The following is a 23160-nucleotide window of genomic DNA, read 5'->3' on the forward strand; positions in this document are numbered from 1 at the left end:
TTTCTCTTGGATAAGGATAATTTAATCAAAATTTAACTACCAAAGAAGTAGATTTTTGATGATGGACATGAATCAAGAAATATATTAATTTCTCGTTAAAAAGTCAAAATTTTATGACATTTCTTTTGAATAATTCAAATTTTCCTAATATTAAATATATATCTTTCATTCCTCATTTTAAACAAGAAATACCTGATTAGTCATCTAATGTTTTAAATGATTTCTTTTTTAAATAGTTCGGATAAGAACGAATGAATGGACGTTCATAGTTTTGTTGCAAGTTAAATATAGCAAAGGGTTTGGGATAAAGTTAGAGCGTTTCCTAATTACGCGTAAGTGATATTTATAAAAAAAAAAAAAAAAAAAAAAAAAAAAAGAAAAAAAGGAAAAAAAAAGAAAAGAAAAATGAAAAATAGAACGGTTAGAGAATGTTTACTTATACAAAGAGACGAATGTTAGTATAAAGTGAAATTTTAAATATTTCAGTTTTCTACAAAAGGTATTCCATTCAGGCAACTTCTATTTACACGTAAAAATAATGAACCGGGCGGGCTTCTTTGTTTGATGTACATATGTTGTCTACATTTTCTCAAATTTTTCAACTCGTTTCACTGGGTCTCATTTCGTAGATATATATATATATATATATATATATATATATATATATATATATATATAATGTATGTTGTAGAAAAAATCATCATTATTCGTGAGAGAATTTAAGAATGATTGAACGCTCAATATTTGCCATGATGACAATAGAAAATTGCGTGACGATGTACATATTAACGAGACGAGATCAATCTATTTAATCCGGCAAAGAGAAAATTTCCTTGGAGAGAAAACTCGTCGTCGTCAAAGGAATTATTATCTCGGAATACTTTTAACGATCCGTTACTTCCTATTGGGATAAAGTTTATTTCAGCGAACATTATACGCAAGAGATGGATGATTGTATTAAATAATTTTATTGAACAAATTCTTACTAATAATTTATATCAGTATCTTCATTGAGTCATTTCAGTTACGAAAAATATAACGGGATTCGAAAAATATTCAAAGAGAAAGATAAAAGAGATAAAGAAGGATAGATAAAGATGGAGACAGAAAGAGAGATGTGCTTGTGCTAGTCACGTTGGGTTCTCTTTCTAAAGCACCTTCGATGGATCGCCAGTCGATCAACGAATTATTCGCGCGAGCGATAACCACTACTCCTTCGGGCTATCAGTTTTCGATTAAGGATATCCCTTTGTTCGAACGATTCAACGAGAAAGGAGAATTCGTTGAAGCTGAAGAACTTGATCGACGAGTAGGTATCCTCCTTTAATAAATTAAAAGATCATAGTCTCTTTCTCTCTCTCTTTCTCTCTCTCTTTCTCTCTCTCTTTCTCTGTTTTTTATGGTTTCCAATTTTTTTTTTTTTTTTTTTTTTTTTTTTTTTTTTTCATTCATACTTCCAAGATAGATATTCAGAGTTGTCTGCTTACAAACGATAAAATATTCGCCACATAATTATGTCATTAACCGCATCTGCGGGTATTGCATGTGTGTTGTAAATGCGATTGGCATATGCATACTCGTTATCTATTAAAATAGTATTAACGATGTGGAGATCATCGTTAATAGCATTTTCGTTGATGTCAGATCTCTCATTCTTGATTAATGGAAATGTTTCATTATATATATATATATATATAGATATATATTTGCATATATAGGTATTAATTTAATTCGAGCGTATGAACTATGGAGTTTCGAATGATTAACACCAATAATGCGTTAATCATTTAAACGTTAATCTCGTATTAATCGATATATACATGAATTGAGATCAAAGTTCAAACGGGGAGCTCATCGTTTGTATGTTACACGGACGAACTTGCTTCTTCCGTTCCAAATGACAAAGTTACTTACGTCGGTGTAACGTAACAGTAGATCGTTCGAACGTAAAGTGCCAGGGTAACCTGATTATTTATCGGTGAAAGTTTAGTAGTAGAAGGACGACACCTTCGGGAAAATTCAATGACAAGTTCGAACGTTAGAGTCTTTGGTCGAGTTACAAGAAGACTTGGACGATTCTTTCGAGGAAATCGATAAACGATAATTCGAGGATAAAAAGTGTTCATCAAAAAACATAAAAAAAAAATATATATATATATATATATATATATATATATATAAAGAAAATATAAAGATAATACGAAGTATTAATTCGATCAAAAAAAAAAAAAAAAAAAATAAATAAATAAATAAGTAAATAATACGTATTATAAAAACAAACATGCAAAACAAAAAATTGTTCTTTTGTAATCTAATCGTAAAATAATATCGAAAGTTTTTAAATGACCCAATATATTTTTAAGTTTACAAAATAATAAAATTTTTTTTTTTATCTCTCTTCTTTTGATCCAAAAGTTATGAAGTTTTCGTATCATTGACGGAAAATCTTACAGAAGTTAGTTATTACCTCTGACAAAGATAAAATTTCGTTCTTTCCTTCGACGCGTTAAATCTCACGATTCGCCTTTTTTACGAGCCAAGGATTATTCTTACCCTTTTGTTTCGTCTCTTTCTCTCTCTTTCTCTTCGAGGGAAAAGATCCTCTTGCTATGAATTTTTCCTTGTTTTTTCAAGGAAGCAAATCATGATCGTTCGAATGAGAAAATATATATATATATATATATATATATATATATATTTCTTTTTTAATTTTACGATGTTACATATGATTTATGTTATCACACTATAAATAATTCATAAGTATATGTAATTGCCTGTTCGTATGTATGTACTCTTTAAAAAATGAAAATTCGATCAAGATACTTTATCGTATCTCTCTTTCGATATTCGTGTAAGATCACAAAAGAGAAAGAGAGAAAGAGAGAAAGAGAGAGAGGGGGGAGGGACATTCGTATATCTTCGAGCAATAGCTTTTAAATCGGATGAACGAATAGCAAACGAAACTTGGTTTCTCTAGATAGCCGTCGAACGTTTTAGGATGAGCCTGACAAGTGGATTTCGTTTTATCCGTCGAGAGATGTAGTACTTGGTAGGAATATATTTGTTCTCTGTGTGAATCGTTGGTTGACCAATGCTTAAATTTTACTACTTACTATTATATACCACCATTCCAATCGAATATGTGAGATATGTAATGTACTTGCAGTATATACGTATATACGTACATATTTAATATAGATATAAAAGTATCGTAGATATGAATTTTTATAGATATTAGAATTGAAAACGTTCGAGTTTTGACGTTAATCGTGCGGATATTAAATATTTTATGATTGATAGTATCGAGTTAGTACGAGTATAACGTTCACACAGGCCAAGGTAAATGATAAGAAAAATCTATAACTCGAGCTAATCTTCTTGCCAATTCGTCTTTTTCTTTTTCTTTTCTTTTGTTTTTTCTTTTTTTTCTTTTTTTTTTCTTTTTCTATATCAAGGATTGTTACGTCTTTTCTTTTCGAAAAGAAAATCTATTTTATGCTATTAGTCGAGTCGAAGGAGATAAGGATACGAACAAATACATTTGTTCGTAACTTGAGTTCATTTAATTTGATATGCCATTGTTGTTACGTATACTATCATACACGTGAATGTATTTAGTATATACATTAACTCGTCGTTAACGCGTGTTCTTTGTTAAAGTTTCATGATTTTCTACAAACTCTACTAACTTTCGTCTGAGGAATTTATCGGCGGATATCGGCCAGACTCGACGTCTCGTTAAAGTTCAATAAATATTATCTAACGTTTCGCGTACACAGACGTGAATTATAAAGAGCGAAAGGAAGAACCTGAAGAGTATAAAGAAAAGAACAAAGAAATAGAATAGCCGTAAGAAATAGAATGGAGATATAGCGGTGGAGGTTCGAGAAAAAGTACGTCGATGATAAAAAGGAGTAATTCGAATGAGATTAGTGACAATGGGCGGTGATATCGTTAAGAGAGAAAAAAACTTTGGAACGAGAGAGAATTAAGTCGCCTCGAAGAAAATAGACTTTGCATTGCAATAACGCGCGAGGAAGTTGGAAAAAAAAAAGAAAAAAAGAAAAAAAAAAAAAGAAAAAAAAAAGAAATAAATAACAAAATGAAGATAAAGAAAGAAAGAAAAAAAGGACGAAAAGGAAATAAAGTTAAACGTTATCCAGGTTCAAAAGGGTTCTTTCAGTTGCATTTTTTTATAATGAAAGTATTTTTTTTTTTTTTTTTTTTAGCTTTCTCTCTCTCTCTCTCTCTCTCTCTGTAAATATAATTCCATTGTTTCGTAGTTCTATCTATCTCTTTTTCTCTTTCTCTTTTTCTCTCTCTTCCTCTTTCTTTCTCTTTCGAGGGAAAACCCTTTGCGTAAATCACGCAAGCTCGCTGTTTTTCGCTGTACCTTTTTCTTTTCTTCTCTTCTCTTCTCTTCTCTTTCTTCCTTCCTTCTTCTTCGTTTTTTTCCTCTATTTTTTTTTTTTTTTTTTTTTTTTTTTTTCATTTTGATTTTACAGTACATAACAAAGCTTAACCTTTTCGCAGCGTTGCACGTGACGGTCGCTTTGCAGTGTTAATGTACGCGAGTACGTTCCCGTTAGAGAGTATTTTCGCTTTCAAAGTTTTTAGATATATTTTTTCTCTCCGAGTTACATCTATAGAAGCGCGCACGCGCTCGTTCTGTTTAACATCCATTCAATGGTATTGAATCGTATGCGCAGAGTATTCTATCTATTGAGAGGCGAGAAAGGGTAGAGGAGAAGGAGAAGGAGAACGAGGAGGAGGAAATGGTAAAAAAAAAAAAAAAAAAGAAAAAAAAAGAAAGAAAGGAAAAAGTATAGGAAAGAAAGACAGAGAAAAGAGAAGGTACGGATATTCGAAGGACGTCATTGAACGGGCCCCGTTTATAAGATGAAATGTATCCTCGATTCCCTTTTTTATTTTTTTTTTTTTTTGTTTTTTTTTTCACGTTAACGAGTTTTATCTTCTCCTTGCAAATGATCCCCGTTTTTTCGATTTCTTCTTCGTTACATTTCACGTGTTACGATCGATTCCTTCTTTCCTTTATTCTCTTTTTTTTTTTCTTTTGCTTTTACTCTATTTTCAACGATCGATTTTCGATATTTCTCTTTCTATCTCTATCTCTGTTTCTATTCTCTATCTCTATCTTTGATTTATTTTTTTTCCTCAATCTTTGATATAATTTAAACTTAATACTCAAAAAAGTAAAAATTATATCTATATAAGATTTATTTTTATTTCGTTCGTTTTAACGTATAAGAGAGATGACATTTTGAAAATTTATCTCTATATTGTTTTAATACTCCGCTTATTTGTTCTTTACACATCCAACTTTGTCTTTATTGTTATAAATGATGTTATGTTTATCTTTGTATTTGGTTTCCAGAAATTTCTCTACTTCTCTCTCTCTCTCTCTCTTTCGTTTTTCCTTTTTCTATGAATCGTAAAAAAAACTATCTTATTTTTTATTCAACCATTCGAATTTTTCTCATTGCTCGCTTCGTTCCTTCATTCGTTCGACGTTTGCTTATTTCTCGTATGAATAATCATAAATTCTCTGTTGGGTTATCGTCAACGATACGTATCTTTTATAGTACGATACTCCAAAGAATTTCGAATGTATTCGCCGGTATTCGCGAATGCATTGAGAAAAATTGAAAATGTGCCACTTTAACTCAGTGAGCTACGCATCGTTCACTTCATCGAACGTTTTAACTTCAACGATGACCGGCTCGTTTGTATTGGCACTTCAACGCTATGAGCATCTACGATCGTTCAAGAGATTTTTATCAGCTTTAGCCATTTTCTTTTACTATATTTTTTAAAGCTTGAACAATACCAATCGATCGGCCACGAATTTCTTTTCAACTATATATGTATATATATATATATACATATATATATATATATATATATTCATTTTCATTGGCTGGTTGTTTGTTTATAATATTATATCGAAATATACAGTAGATGTTACTCGATATTGAAAATCGAGATTTTAAATCGTTATATTAATTTTACAAATGACAAATATCCATTTTATATTTGAACGTGTATCATTGCAAATAGGATCGATAAAATGACAAAAATTATTTTCTATCGCATATATAAAAATGTGCAAGAACCCGTACCAAACTAGACACTAGTAAATGAAAATGAGATACGAAAGACGAGATGATAAGATAATACCTTACGTTTGTATCATTCACGATTTATCGCGAGTACAAGCAATGCATAAAAGTATAAGCAATAAAATCGAGTATATGATAATAAGACAATATAGAATCATAAATCCTTTATTATTTTCAATCCTTTATTATTTTCAATCCTTTATTATTTTCAATCCTTTATTATTTTTTTCCTTACATACGCAATACTATTATACGCGATAATAAATTTAATATCGTCGAAAATATACGTTTATAATTAAAAGCGAAATTAATTACGAACTAGAGGAAGTACCGTCGGATTAGAATTAATTCTAAACAACTTGACTTTCGTACGATATATAAATGGACTTGTTAGAAATGTAGATTATTATGAGGAATGACTCCTTTCGTAAATGCATACAATCTCTTCAATATAATAAAACAGCATAGACGTATATAGAATTTATTATTCCTTATATAATAATTGGAAATAAGAAAATAGAATAAAAGATTAATTAAAATTAAGAGAGAAATAGAATGAAGAATAGATTATAAATAATAAGGGAATGCATACTATGTATAAATATATATACATCTTAAATAATAAGATAGCGCATACATACACACACACACACACACATATATATATTAAACTTCCAACGTTTTATTGTGCAATTCATACGAGTATTGTTAAGTTGTTATTGTTCGTAACTCGAAAAGTTCTTGCAGCAGCACCGCGACACGGATCTTTCTCCTTAGACGACTTTCCGTGCCTTATCGCGTTCGTCTACGGATCTCTCTCACTCTTATAAAGTCTCTTGAAGACCGTTGTTGAAAATTTGCGATCCATCCCATTGCTTTCTCTTTTTCTCTTTTTTTTTTTTTTTTTTTTTTTCGCGTCCTCGGCCTCACTTTTTGTCGATCTGAGAAAATCAGCTTGATAAAAGTCTACCAGTTACTGTTCTGGTTATACGATCTATAGATGTATTCTGCATAATTTATGCCACATACACTTGCATTCCCTCAGATTCATTCAAAATCTTGGAGAATTTTTTTTTTTTTTGATATTACTTTTTTTTTTTTTTTTTTTTTTTTTTATACAATTATTCATGAAAATTATTTTTCACGAGCTTCACTTCAAGGTTACTCTCTACTTATACCTTTATTAACATTATTGCATTTTATTTTTTAAACCGTAAAAAAAATTTATAAAACTACGAGGTAAACGCGTAGTGATTACATTTAAATAATATACTAATCTAATGTAATTTAATTTAATTAAGTAAAGAAAAAGAAAAAAAAAAAAAAAAAAGAAAAAAGAAAAAAAAAAATTGGAAAGATTTAAACAGATAAAACTTTTCAGTGTGCACGTCAATTGAATTGTTTTTCTCTAATCGAATTTTTTTTCCCCTAATCGAAATGAATAGAATAGAATAGAATTCGTTTTGGATTAAGCGAATGGCAGAGTTACGCTTCTCTCTATCAATTCGAGATTATTCAATCATGACTAATAATGAAAAGAGAGAAGAGATGTTCCATCGAGCAAAGCTTTCTACGGCAATTAGAGATAAATTGTTGCACGTGTTGCGTATTGCATAAAGCCAATAAATATAATAAACACGTATACGTGAGTTTATATTATCGCAAAGTGCATACTCTTTTGCGTATTCCCTATGTGTCTATACAAAACGAAATGCTTTTCCTTTTATGATATATCAAGTTACAATTATATATAGTTCGTTTTACGATTATTTCGTCAATGTAAATGTTATTGCATCGTCATAGATCTAGTGTCTGCTTCAAAGTTCATTAAATAGAATGTATTACGCGATGTTATCTATCATATCGCTCTTTATTTTATACATATGCAAAATCAAAAAGAGTTTACTTTCTATTACATCAATTACGATGTACCTACCGATATTGATAATTAATAGAAGATAACGACCACGTTAATTACTCTCTTAGCGGGTCGATCTCTTAACGAACGAAATCGAGTAAGTACTTACGTTACAATTCTCTTCGCTATAGATTTAATTCTCGAGCTTGAATTTTCTACATCATCTTCGTCGACTCGTTCAACCATTAATGATCACTAACGGTATTCATTAACGATATTCATTATCAACATTCTTATACGTTAATAATATATATTGATTTCATACGTAACACTTAAATGTAATATTTTAACGATGGTACGTGGTGAAAGAAAATGGTAGATATGTAAGAGGATTTGATCCACTTTTACATCCTTCTTTCCCTATGTAATACATCGATATTTGCATTCACGCAATGCTTTGGATATCTTCCAATAAGTATCTTTTTAACATTGTCGAAAAATATTTTTCCAAGGGTCCGTCGAGGTTAGCCGTATTTCCTCTTGTGGAAAACTTTTATGGTACGCGTAAAGATCTAATCCGACTTTTGAAACTTCTTTAAAGTCTAATCCTGAAAGGTTTACGATATAGTCCATATGTAACGTCTTGGTGTTTTTTCTTTTTTTTTTCTTTTTTTTTTCTTTTTTCCGTTCATATCCAAAAGGTTTAAAATATCGATTTTCACAAAAAAAAAAAAAAAAGAAAAAAAAATTGTTACGAATTCTGTATCTTAATAATTGCATTCTCTATGAAACAGCTGCGATAAATATTATATTTCTCTCTGAAAATCTAAGCAAATTTTACTTGAAACATTTGTTTATAAAACAAATAGGATCAAAGATGTTTGACCATATCATTTCAAATGAAACATATATATATATATATATATTTATTGTGTAAATATGTGTATATACACAAGTGCGTTTTACAAGTAACTATATTCTGTATATGTTGGAAAAGTACACGTGTTGTAATAAATCCGACATGTAGAATGGGAATGTATTCTGAACACGTGTAACATACGTATTCCCTCGTATACCGCAAATTCTGTACTCTCGTAAGAATATTCTTCACTTGAATACACGAGGAACATTATTACTTGGAAAGTGTACTTCTGAAGTTTCAAGAAAATTTATTACAAATAAATGATACTTGATATAATTCATTGATATTTATTTTAAAGGGTGATATGCCATTAGAAATACTTTACTAGCTATCTTATAGTACTATAAGAAGTTTAATTGGATTTCGATTGAAAACAAATTTCAATTGTAGATTTTGATGAATCGAATGAAACAAAATTTTTATCGACGAGATCGATATCTCAGAGAAAATTAATTAAGGCCTTTTTCTTTTTTTTTCTTTTCTTTTCTTTTTCTTAAGACGTTGGTTTTTATAATTTCGATAGAGCGTATTCGTGCCGTTGATTTTAGGATCTGAAAATTTGGAGGTATCATATGAATACATTAAACGATATGTAACAATTTTTATTGCGAATTCTCATCTCCGTTCTCACGGGTTTTGCTCTATTACCTGGGAATTAACCTACATTCTCAGTACGCTAACGACGGCCCTCAATTTTCTGGCGTTATCATCGTACGTGAGAGAAATCCCTTGATGCTCGCGTTGGGTCGTCACAGAATTTACTCGATACTCATGCCAAAACCTCGCCCAATACTTTTTTATTTCTCGATCTCTTCAGGATATGACGTTATGTCGAAGGTCATCGTGCTTGATTTTCCACTCGGCCCGACTAACATCGAAGTAATCTCGATTCGAATCGATAATATTTCTATACGATGTTGCTTCCAGTTGACATTTGTCCTCGATATATATATATATATATATATATATATATATATATATATATATATTTATTTATTTATTTATTTATCCAATATATTAATTATTTTCATAATTATAATTTTGTTTATTTTATCTTCATTGTACAGGACGATTTATAGAACGTTACGATTGGTTGATTAAATGGCAAATTTCTTAACAACTTTCTCTCTTCAATTGCCTTTTAGATGAAATTAAAAATGTTTTTTAAATGATTTCATTTGAACTATTATATCTTATGTGAATGAGTAGAATAATAATGTAGTATTTTCTGTATAAGTAAAAGATTATTTATTAATCGTACGATTTAATCTCTATTGAGATTAAATATCAAAGATCGTAAACATTTTTAAATGAATTTCCTTGTATTAAAAAGAAAATGTCTTTCGTAGGAAAATCATAGAGTTTCGTTGAAATTCCTTAAAATTACAGCGAAATGTTGATAGTTATATGATTGTCATATTGGGTGCAGTAAAGGGCCGTCGGGAAATATTCCATTTTGCTTTGGTACACAATGGTCGTACTTTCGAATATCGTCGAGACCGCTCGACAATGCGTCACATCTTCCGTAAATATTTCTCTCGGTCTCGGTGACACACGATTTGATTTCGGATGCAGTAGATGCTACGTTACTATTGTATAAAGAGAGAGAGAGAGAGAGAGAGAGAGAGAGAGAGAGAGAGAGATAAAGAGACAGATGGAGTACATAGTTGAGAGTTTTTTATTGACTTGGAATCTTTTTGTATGATTTTTACGTCATAAAATATCGAACAACAACAAAGGATAAACAAAAGTCAAAAGAAAATCTTTGTGATGTAGTATGAGAACTTTAAAGATAATATTTTTTGTTCTCTTTTTCAGAAAGAATGTTACCCGATTGTAGAAAATATTTTCGATACGAACAAAATTGCTAGTTGAAGCATAAAGAACTCTTGGTTTATAGGGATTGTTCATGCGAGCTATGAGTTAAGAGAGCAACTACTATTTCTAGCGGGTTAAGCCAAGTGATCTTTTGCTTTTCCTTTTGGATTTGTGAATAAGTGCAATGTAAGGGTATGCCGTTCCTACTATCGAGAAGGTTCATTTCTTGGACAACGGAATACTCCTTTTATGTGGTCTTTCTTTTGCCTGTATGTATATATATATATGTATATATATATATGTATATATATGTGTGTGTGTGTGCACGTGCGAGCGTGTATGTATGAATTTCTGAATATGTGTATGTACGTAGGTATGTGTATACTACGTACTCATTCGAATTCGAGGCAATGCAGTCGAGTGGAGTTCGCCGTGCGTTCGGAATTCTCGGTCGTTCCTTTTGAAATCGATCTCTCGCACCATCTTTTCACATTCTTCGTATTTTCTTCAGAATTTCATTCGTCCCTTTCAATTTTCTTTTCTTCTTTTTCTTTTTTTTTTTTTTCTCTCTGTCTCTGGTTTACTCGTTTCGCAGTCAGAACATGTTGACGGGTAGAAAACTTAAAAAAATGACGGAAGAAATTGCATTCTATGAATTCAAGATTAAATCACATTCTAATATACTTGAAGAAAGGAAGTATTTAACCCTAGTTGTACAGATCTCAAAATAATTTTAAGTTGTGCACTTGAGATGCGCTACATCTCAGGCACTTTGAACAGCTGTCATTTATATAGAATGAATAATTTTGACTCCAAAAAAAAAAAGAAAAAAAAACAAAATCAACTACTAACATATTCTTTGAAACCTCGGAAATAATAATCAGTAGGTTTAAAAATGCATCTTCAATTCTGTCATTATAAAAAATAAAGACGATCTAAACAACTAGGGCTAATGTCGGATAGAATTTGATTACAAATATTTATTTATTAAAAATTATCGTTTTTAGAAATTCGACGTTCGAAGAAATCAATTTTTCTACATTATTCGTAAAAAAGAGTTTGATTGTAGTTTTTTTTATTACTTTTTTTTCTTTCTTTTTTTTTTTTTTTTTTTTTTTTTAATCGAAATCTGTTCGTCCTGTTGAGAATAGAATCGTGCGGAAATCTCGTGTAAAAAACGTTTAAGACATTCATTTTTCTCAAAAACATTGGAACCAGGGGATACATTCGGGTGTAAAGAGTACTGAAAAGTGCTTTCGGTATAGCAAAAGAGAATAGAAGTACTATAAGAGATAACAAATGAGAATCTCGCGAAAAACGAACGAGCTTTACTTTTTTATCTGAGGTAAAAAAAGTCCGCAGAACGTGGAAAAATCGCTTATTTTCGATCGCGTCGTCGGCTTATATGTTACCGTCACAATTACTCATCGTTATCTTCTTGCCACGTTCTCGGTTACGCCGTAACGGATATAAATCATCCAGTTTTACGTTGAAATCGTACATTTAATAATTTCATTGAAATATTCGAGCAAATTTTTGAGAATTATCGAATAACAAATTCAAATGATTCGCGACTTACATCGAAAAGGTCGACCATGTTTCTTCTCGGTTAATTGTATTTCCTTCGTAAAGTTAACAAAATGGAGAAAACTCGAGGGAGAGAGCGGGGAATAGGGAGGAGAAAAGTTCGTAAAGAAACGAACGATAAAAAAGAAGAGAAGACAAGGAAAAAAAGAAAGAAAAAAAGGGACGGGGGGGGGGGAAAGAGAAATTTCTGATTCAGTAATAACTGAAAGACGATCGTTGAGAGGGAAAGTGTTATGAGGGAAGTTTCAGGACGTCAACGACCGAAAAAGGAAGTAACCGAGGAAGACGTATATCGAAAGGGATATAGCACAGCTTTCATTTCGCCATTAGGTCCAGCTATCTTCAAACGTCATTACGTCGGAACGTCGTTCGAAGTAGAGCTAGTCCTTTAAACCTACCGCTCTCTCGTTCGAAGCAACCATTGCGCGATGCAACTTCGTTGATGGACCGAAAACGGCTTGAAATTGGAATGGGGGTTTTTGGTAAGGGATGTAGTAGCTAGAAAGGAGCTGAGGTTGAAGGTATCTTCAAGCATTAACCCGTTGTGGCTTCTAACGTTTTACTCCATTACACTCGGCTAGCACGAGGAATCTGGTTGAGAGGTTGAAAAAAAAAGAAAAAGAAAAAAAAAAGAATAAAGGAAAAAAAAAGGAATAAAGAAAAAAAAATTCGTCTATCCCTCTTTCTCTCGGTCTCTCTTTTCCAAAGAGCCATTCACGAAAAATCCTAATTTCGCCATCTAAATGCATCCGGCGCCATTGCGGTTAAATCGTCGCGACACTTCCGAGTAGTTCGTGCTGTCGAGGTTGGTTCCTCTCCGGTAGTTTCTGATATAATAAAGCCATTCCTAACTTAATCCTCTTCCTTTTCCTCTCTTTCTCTCTCTCTCTCTCTCTCTTCTTTTTCTCCCTTCTTTACCTCTCTTAGCTAGCTTAGATCTTTCCGCAAGTCTTCTTCTGTCGCTCATTAAAGCACCAACGAGGATCGAGAGTTCTTCGTTCCTCTTTCCGCTTTCGAGTACTAGAGTCTTAGCCGATCGATCCCTTCGCAGTATCCGAAGATGCGGTCGTGTATCGAATATGAGAGATTTCAGTTTGAATCAATCCACGTTCAACAAAGTGGAAAAAGAATAGGATGGAATAAAAAAGAAGAGAGAGAGAGAGAGAGAGAGAGAGAAAAAGAAAGAACTTCTTGAGTGATCAGGTTTGTGGAACACGGAGAGTGGTTCGAAAGTCGACTCGAACGAATAGCTTCGTCATTTTAATTTTGATGGATCACGATAACGCGTTGTTGCATTTTTGGTGGGTAAATATTCGATTTAAGGATGAACGTCACGTACCAGTCATACGTCATACGTCATAGAATTCGTGCTGCCATAGTATTTCTTTTTGTAATTACATCGAGTTCGACATTGCTATACGAGTCTGTTTAACTATGTTATATGACGAACATCGAACGATAAAAATTATGTTGACTTATCGTCGATTTCAATTCTGTGTTCTGTACTTCTCCTGATATCTCTCTCTCTCTTTTTCCTTCTCTTTCCCTATTGCTAGATACGTTACATTTTTTCCAAAACACTCGATTTTACGGTATCATTTTACGATCTTTTTTTGGTTTCATTTTTCCCGCTGACGAACAAAATTGTTCTTTTTTTATTTTTTCTTTCTCTCTTTTCGTTTTGAAGAAACATACTCACTAGTGAAACGTTACCCGTTTGAAAAAATAACATGGACCAGGAACTGGATTCATTCGCGTTGTATCATATTTGTTTAAATCCTATTGCCTATACGCGTTTAATTTTCTATCAATATATCGATAAATGAAAATATTAAAATTCTTAGCGTATATTTGAGTCAGATTCGTTAATATATTTGAAGAAATATTTAACAAATTTAAACTTTCAAGATAGAACTTTCTTATTTGTAGATAAAACTTGCTGATTGAACAGAATGTGCAGAAAAGAATTAAATTGGATCTACAGTGAAAAAATTCAATCTGTACATTACGGGTTAAGGATATTTTTCTCTTTTATTCCTTGTTAAAGAGCTACGAATGGAGATTTCACATTACCAATAATAATAATAATTAAGCAGAAAAATAATATTTTACGATATTTATGTCTATTATCATAACTATTTCAGTATAATACGTATGAAAAGATTTTGCATACATATTTTCACGTTATAATTAATTCGAATAAAACATAAGAATCGTAAGAATTCGTCTGCTCGTTTAAACAAGGATCGTTACGTTCTTCGTAGAAATTCGTACCTTATGTAGATTAAAACATTTTCTTTTCTTTGTTTTATTTACTTTTTTTTTTCTTTCTTTTTTTTTTTTTTTGCTCTTCCTCTAGCTTCTTTGTTAGCAGAAATTTTCCTTTTCCGCGTCTGTATACGTACGTACGTCAAAGCGAACATTTTTGTTAATTCACACGCGACTAAGAATAATGCGCTTGAAAAAAAAAAAAAAAAAAAAAACAAAAAAACAAAAAAGAAATAAGATAAAGCTTTCTCAAGCTTTTCTTTCTCTCTTCGTTTTCGAATAATTTCTCACGTTATTTTACTCGGTTAAAATCTTCACTTGTGTTCGTACCATCTTGTCTTAAGTTTTTTTTAAAGATCTTCAGAAGACGTAATTCCATGAAAGTTCTTACAAAAGAGCGATCAATCACTTTGCTTTTCGATAAACAACGTCGACTGAGATGGATAAAATCCAACGCTCCTTTTCATTTATTCGTAAGATACTCACGTTAAGCTCGTTGTGAAAGTCACATTCTTCGATCTTCGAAAATAAGAAGCTACTTAGAAGCGGCTCAGTAGAATCTCATTATGATGGTGTCGGAAATGTGAACACTGAATCATGAATTTATGTGACACGAGATAGAAAATATAACTGAAAGAGACAGATGAATAAGGAGACGATAAAATTTATGGAATGAAAGGTGAGAAAAGAATGAAGGCAAAGAGAAAAGAAAAGGAGAAGATAGAAGAGATATAAATTCTCCAAAAAAAAAAAGAAAAAAAAACAAAAGAAAAAATTAAAAAAAAAATTAAAAAGATTTAAGTAGTCGAAAGATACGAACTCTCGTTTAATTGATCATTAAATTTTCTTTAAATGTCAAACTTAAATATTATTTTAAATCTGTAAAAATGTAATTTAATTGAAATCCTTGAATATTCGTTTCTATCGATATATTCAAGATTTCATTCGCAAATGTAGAAATTAATTAATGAACTTATGCGCATATACGTACACACCACACAGGGGGGGGGGGGGAGTAGTACGTGTGTAGAAAAGAATATGCACAGGAAGAGCCGACAACGGGACGATAAAATATTTGGAAAAAAAAGGGGGAAAAGAATAGATAAAAAGGATATTATATAGCGGAGTTCTTTCCACCGCACAGTTTCAATTACATATTCTTCTTTCGTATATTTCTTTTTTCTTTCTTTCTTTCTTTTCTCTCTCTTTCTCTCTCTCTCTCTCTCTCTCTCTCTCTCTCTCTCTTTCTCTCTTTTACGCATACTTTTGTGCGAGTAGAAGGGATGCCCGGAGCGAGCCAGATTCGCTCGAATTTTAATCAGCCTCGGTCGGTCGGTTGTGTTCGGTTGGGTCCGAGTTTGCGTTCACGTGGTTAAAGGTCGACCCATTCCCTTCCACGCGCTTAGAAGCTCCAGCAAAAAATCTTAATTAATTATTCGACGTTATTGTCAACGTGAGAGTCGTCCGAAAGTTGAGCAGAAACGAAAGAGAAAAAGAGAGAGAGAGAGAGAGAGAGAGATTGAGAGAGAGAGAAAAAGAAAATACATAGAGTGACGTAATATGCCTCTCACATGAGCTCGTTTTGTTTTTTCTTCGTATAAATCTGCGTGAGAGAAAGAAATAGTGAATCTAGCAAGCGGTTGCTGCTTTGCTTTTGATTTTCGCGCTAGTTTTCGTTATTGATCGAAGAGAGAAGAGCACATTTTATGCGGCGAAGATCGACGGCAGACGATCTATCAATGTCTCTGTGACAAGACTTTACTAAATCGTTGACCCATGTGGCAAGTAAAACTTTAGTGAAATATTGTTGCATGGTATCGTCTTCTCTCTCATTCTCTCTCTCTCTCTCTCTCTCTCTCTCTCTCTCTCTCTTTCTCTCTTTCTTTGATCTTTTTTTGTTTCTTCACACCTTTTTTTCGATCTCGTCGATTGACAAAGTTACTCGTGGTTTCGAAAGTTGTATAACTGTGTACTGTATATTACACTGTTAGCCTTTCGAAGATTAATCGTAGCACTCGCCGTAGTAGTTTCATGAATTTATATAACAAAACTAAACGTAGCATGGATCTCGTATCATTGTTTTATGATATCGTAAGAGTTCGTTTCACGTAGGTACTGTTGTTTCAAACGAGTTTCGTACGAAATTTTTTTAGTCGGTCCATTTCAACGAAAAACAGATGTAATAAACACCTTGGATGTATCATAGCTAACAAAAGTTCGTGATAATAATTAAAAATGAACTGTTAACGTTAGTTTATATATTTATATCATTCATCATTCAAATGAAATGTTTAAAACGAGATACAAGTGTTCGTCAGTCAAATAAATTCATATAAGATTTTTAATTCTTTTCTTATAGAGTTTCGAATATTGATTGATGAAAAAATTGATTTAATAATGTATACGGTATGAGTGTACAGAGAGTTAAATTTTTATATGGAATGATTGTCCAAAAGGTAATAGCTCTTCTGAAATAACAACAGTATGCAAGTGTATTTTAAAAAATTTTATTTATTTTTAACTTTAGTATATATATATATATATATATACACACACACATATATATATATATATGTATGTATAAATATAGACACACAGTTAGTTTTTTGTTAATATAATCACCGTCCTTATTTAAACATTTTTCGTAACGTGAGATGAGTTTTTATATATCTTTGTCATATATTTCCACTATGAGCTCACCATCCACGATTTAACATGGCATAAAGATGGTTCTACGCCATCCTTTAAATCATAGTTTTCTGCGAAGCGTCACGTCCTAAAAGCTCTTTCATTTTTACAAAAGGATGATAATCGCTCGGAGCCAAGTTTAAACTGTAAACAGTATATTTCAGTATCTCTCATTTAACAAAAAAATTTTTGATCTTTAGATTATGCACTTATTTGTCGACGTTATTTTTCATTCTCATCGCCATTTTAAATGTATAAAACAACGACAATATTAATTATTTAAATTAATATTTTAATAATTTAATTTATAATTTTAAGAAATTTTTATTATATTTTATTTAAATCTATGAGTGAAGTTAGATAAGTTTTTACAAGCACAAGTTTCATTGTTTAATATATGTGAAATTTCTCAAAGGGTCTCATAAATATTTATAATCAATTTAAGATTAGAATTAAAGAGAATATTTCTCTTTCTTTAGAATTCATTGTACTATCGGAGCAGGATGCAAGGGCAACGGGAAGTGCATGAGAGCGCGCAAAAATGGAGTGCAATTCGGTCGAATCGAATTGGTGCCTCGTGAGTTACGATCGACGCTCCCGAATTCCTCCATCGTCGAAGATACTCGCGAGCGTCATCGAAGAAGACGATGCACGGGAGCGTTGACGATTATCAAAGGTCCGGCTCAACCGGATTATCCACTTGAAATTGGTACATTTGAATTAGTATTCAATTAATAGATAATTATTATCAATTAAAAATATTCATAGATGTCTAATGAGAAAATCGTATTCAATACGATCACGAATAATTAGACGTATCTAATTTCATTAATTAATCGATATTTGATTCTAAATTTAATTATTTTATCAAACAATTCAAAATATTTAAGAATATTTATAAATTATAATATATTATTTATACAAAAGTCAAAAGACTAAGATTATTTCGTTTACATATTAATCGGGAATAATTTCTTTAATAAAGGATAATCCTTTAAGAAAGTCCATTTTGTTAATCTTTTCATATAAATCAAAAGAAATTTATTTGATGGATTTACGTTAGCAGAGACAACCCTGATGAAAGGGATAGAAGACGTTGGAGAAGGACAAGTGTCTCGCATAGAACTAGGAAGAAAGATTTTCGTTTTTTTGAAGAGCAACCAGTCGAAAGCCGTCGTGGAAAGGCGAGCACCTGTCGGCGAATGTGGTGGTGGTGGTGGTGGTGGGAGGATGGAACACAAACAAACAATTCTGCTGGCGCCGGCACTCAGCAACAGTAGTTGCTGGCGAGCCGGCAACTCCGAAGCGATCTGGACCGGGCCAGGATTCGGGGAATTGTTACGAGCAACTCTGATCTTGGTACTCAGCCTTGGTATACTTTTTGCTAACCTACTCGTTATTTGCGTCATCAATAGCAGGCGATATAGCAAATACATTCACGCACAGGTAAGAATGACTCTCATTATTTTCTAATTGATATGATATATATTTATATATTGATTCAGATGTAGAAATTTTATATATTTATTTTTTATAAATATCATATATATTAAATGTAATCAATAGAAAAGTTTCAATGGTATTATCATTACGTATGGATTTATGAAAAAGATTAAAGCGTAATAAGGATTGATAATAGATAAAGTTGCAAAGGAATAAGTTGGGATCGTATTCTTTCATACGTTTGAGATCGTATCTTATATATCTTTAATCCTTTCATTGATGTTTCTATAATCTATTCGCATCACGTCAATAGAATATATATGGTGTTTACGAATTGAGGATACATTAAAATGTAAATTATCCTGCTAGTATAACTTTTCGATCGAAGTTTTACGATAGAGCACAATTTTTTAACGAAACGAATAAAGTCGATTATTCTGTATATGTTATTACGTTATTTTCATCGATTTTTCTATTAGACAAAACAATGTTGATAACGGGAAACTATACGATATAGGATGTATTTGAAATAATGTTGAAGTTGTAAAATGGATTTATATCGAGGAGCTTCATAAATCAAATCTGATAATCGAAACTTCAAGTTAAATTTAACCGTATCGTACAGTGATAAATCAAAAATTTTCATATCGATCTAAATGAAGAAAAATGATTAAGTAAGAGAGAATAAATCCATTAAAGAAATTGACGCTTCCCCTCGCATTTTGCCGCGTATTTGTTCTCACAGAGTGTCCCTTCGATCGTTGTCATTTTACCTCTTTTTTTCTTTTTCTTTTTTTTCTTTTTTCTTTTTTTTTTTTTTTTTCTCTAAACTCGAATAAATCTTATTCTCTGATTGGGGATGATGGAAAATCACGAATGTCATTAATATCGTAGAAATTTGAAGAATTCTGTGCTCGATTCCGCGTGAATAAGTACGAACAGCATTTAACAATATCGAGATTTTAGACATAAAAGTTAGACATTTAGCTCAGTTACACAGTCTATTCATAGACTTAGGATGAAAACATCGTAGACCGATGATATGTGCCTATATTGGAAAAGTATCGATCACTGATATATAGGTGGTAAATTAATGGGAAATCCATAGTACGTAATTTGTTCGACGAAGTAGAACGTATAGTATCTAAATATCGACACATTATGAATATTAAGATATTTTTCGCTCGATAGAACACCGATATTACCGCGTGTTCTTTATCGAGATAGCGATCCTGATTTTTTTTTTTTTTTTTTTTTTTTTTTTATTCCGTATGAACACCGAGATACGTCGCCCTTGATATTCATAGATTTCAACGTTATTTCGAAATACAAATCTGTGTCATAAATATTTGAATGATAGAAAGCTTGTAAATTTTATCGATATTTAGATGCATAAATATAGATCGAAGAGATGGAATCTTTTACAATATGTATTAGATTGTTTCAGAACTTTTCTCATATTTTTTTTTGTTTTTTTTTTTTTTTGATAAAATGAATATTGTTATAATTTTTTTTTCTTTTTTTTTTTTTTTTTTCAAACAAAGTTATTCAATGTTCCATTATTGTGTGTAACTTTAAATGCTTTTTGATGGAACATAGGCGAAAGAAAATTTATGCGATAAATTAATACAACAAAGAGAGAAAGTTGGTTCGTTTGTTTATTTGTTTGTTTGTTCGTTCGTTTGTTTGTTTGTTTGTTTGTTTGTTCGTTTGTTTGTTTGTTCGATAGATTATTCGCTCTTCGCCGTCTCTCGTACGAATTTCTTTTTAACGATGGATAGATAGATATATTTGAAAATGCGGTTATCCGCCAATGATCACGATTATGATCGAAATCCACTCGTTCGTACGAAACTTGTAAATCTTTTGTTTTTACATCCTACCATGAGCCGAACGCAAATTTATTTTTGAATTTGTCTCACTGTCGATTACGCTTTAGTATGGCACTAACAGCCCAGGGCTTGACAAACAAACAGTTTGAAACGAATCGAGTATTACGATTCGAGAGATCCCTTCACGTAGCTAGATTGTATTGGTTAGATAACTTTTAAAAATTTGTGAAAATTTTGACGTACACGTGAAAAAAAAAAAAAAAAGAAAATAACGAATGTACAGTTATCAAATAGATATGTATATATGTATAAAACAATTTTCTGCTTTCTAAATTGCCTCGTTTTAAGGTCTTTTTTTTATTTCTCTTTTTTTTTTTTTTTTTTTTTTTTTTCTTTTTTTATTTTTTCTTAACCGGACCGATAAAAAAATTATTAAAATATTATTTATCGTTCGTTTAACATTATGAAGATCTTCAATAAGGGAAAATTAATTGTTAGAAATAGACAATACGTTTATTAAATACGTTGTAAATTTCCATTTGATGAAAGAGAAATGGAAAAGGATTTATTCACAAAGCCCGAGGTATTATCTGTATACCGTTCTTTCCTTTTTACGATCGATGAATTATTATTCCGTCGAATTCAAAAACGTTTTGCGAATTGTAGAAAGATTTTCGTGGTTGATGGTAGAACATAGAAGATTCATTTTCCACGAGCGAAGTCAGGGATTCGGCCGAATGCACGCGAATTTCAAGTTTCCCCGTTTTGTTCCGTACGATCGGACAAGAATTTCACGATCGACTTTACGTTAATTGGATTCAACTTGGAGAATTATCTGCATCATCGAACGGATGTCCATTGCGTGTAAATTTGAATTTTTATCCGCTCAATCCTCGTATCTCTCAACGTTATTTTTATAAAAATTACGGTATTCAAAGTCTTTTGTTTAATCCTTTGTTGTTTTTTTCTCTTAAAAAAAAAAAAAAAAGAAAAAAAAAAAAAAGAGAGGAAAGAAAAAAAAGATTAAATGAAAGGAAAAAAGTACTATTATAAATCGAATATTGTATTAGGTGTGTAATATTTATGAAGCTTTCAAGAACTTAGAGAAAGTTTTTCCAAAGTTAACGAAAAGTAAAAATAGAAGTTATCAATTGTGATTCAGAGACTGATCAACAGGTTTTCTTAAACTTCATTACAGCCAAGATATCTGCTGACGAGTCTAGCGAGCAATGACCTCGCCATTGGTCTCCTGGTGACTCCCTTTGGCTTTTTACCGGCGGTTTACGGATGCTGGCCTTACGGTGAAGTCGTCTGTCAAATTCAGGTATTTTAAACGAGCAATTGCAACAGTAAATTTTTTATATCCTTTTTAGGATTCGTTTATAGGAAGGATTTCAACGAATTTCCACAATTCCTCGATATTTTCGAAAACGTTGCAAGAACGATTTATGACTCTTGGTGTCGTTTAACAAAGTCCCTTTTACCTCCTCCCTCCCTCCTTCTCTCTCTCTCTCTCTCTCTCTCTCTCTCACATACACACACACACACACACACACACACACACACACACACACGTACACATCAAGGTTCATACGTATCATTCGCATCTGCGGACGAGCAGCTTGTGAAATATTATCCACGACACGTTGTTACGAATGATTTGTATTCTACAAACGCGGGCATAAAATTAAACGGTCGACGAGCATAGAGGATAACATGAGACTTTAGCAATGTGCCGTTAAAATTGCTCGATGCAAGATGTTAATATTTCGCCATAGTTGAATTTTCTTTGTACTCTATTATACATTATTAATTCGTGCGATAACTTCAACGTGAAAAATAGATAATGGCAGTGCCGGTTATAAAAGAGGAATATTGTAGTATTAAAAAAAAAAAAAAAAAAAAAAGAAAAAAAAGAAAAAAGAAAAAAAGAAAGAAATTGTAAAGAAGAAAATTGAAATGGTTCGATCTATGCGCGTTATAATTCTTTATAGAAAACGAAATAATTGATACTCAATGAAACGTACTTAATCCTGCGATCCGCGAGTTCTCTGACTTCGCATGGATGTAATTAATTAACGAGAGACTCCTTTGATCTCTCGCCAACTGCAAATCGTCAAGTATCGATCGTGGACTCGGCTCACAAATGGATGATACTAGAAACTTTCGTTCTTTTCAAAAGCGTAACGCTTTTAGAAAGTTTTCGAAAATTTCGTTCGGAATAATGTCTTCTTTTTTTTCTTTTCTCTCTTTTTTTTCTTCTTTTTTTTCCTTTTTTTTTTTATTTTCGTTTTTGTTTTTCTTTTCTTCTTCCCCTTTTTTTTCGTTCAAACCGATACACGTTACCGATAAAACGGCAATCGCGTTATGCTTGCGCGCGTAATGAAACAAAACGATAAGATCGGTTTCCAAATAAATTGGAAAGTTCATAAGTTGTTTATCGCGCCAGATCCGTGGTATCAAATGAGATCAATGAATTTTGAACAATACCTAATATGTCCATAAGATTTAACTTTAATCTGTCACATACTTAATGATAAAAGTCTAGTTTGTGATATTTGCTCTATATAAAACCTATATTGATTCATTAATTCATTTATTCTT

General features: G+C 31.7%; 1 protein-coding gene across 9 annotated transcripts in view; it reads left to right on the forward strand.

The window, feature by feature from the left end:
• LOC124423370 (trace amine-associated receptor 9) overlaps positions 1 to 23160 on the forward strand; it is a 68365-nt gene that overhangs the window by 12449 nt on the left and 32756 nt on the right. For 6 of the 9 annotated variants that reach the window (XM_046961014.1, XM_046961008.1, XM_046961009.1 and 3 more), the window contains 3 exons: positions 17761 to 17990; positions 18345 to 18727; positions 21755 to 21880. In XM_046961014.1, coding sequence (XP_046816970.1) covers positions 17807 to 17990; positions 18345 to 18727; positions 21755 to 21880 — 693 coding nt within the window. In that variant the 5' untranslated portion in view covers positions 17761 to 17806. Of the gene's footprint in view, positions 1 to 776; positions 1310 to 14977; positions 16375 to 17760; positions 17991 to 18344; positions 18728 to 21754; positions 21881 to 23160 lie in introns of those variants that run through there. The other 3 variants (XM_046961013.1, XM_046961012.1, XM_046961015.1) reach the window with 3 other exon arrangements.

Source organism: Vespa crabro, chromosome 4 (genome assembly GCF_910589235.1).
Source record: "Vespa crabro chromosome 4, iyVesCrab1.2, whole genome shotgun sequence".
In the NCBI taxonomy this organism is placed as follows: domain Eukaryota; kingdom Metazoa; phylum Arthropoda; class Insecta; order Hymenoptera; family Vespidae; genus Vespa; species Vespa crabro.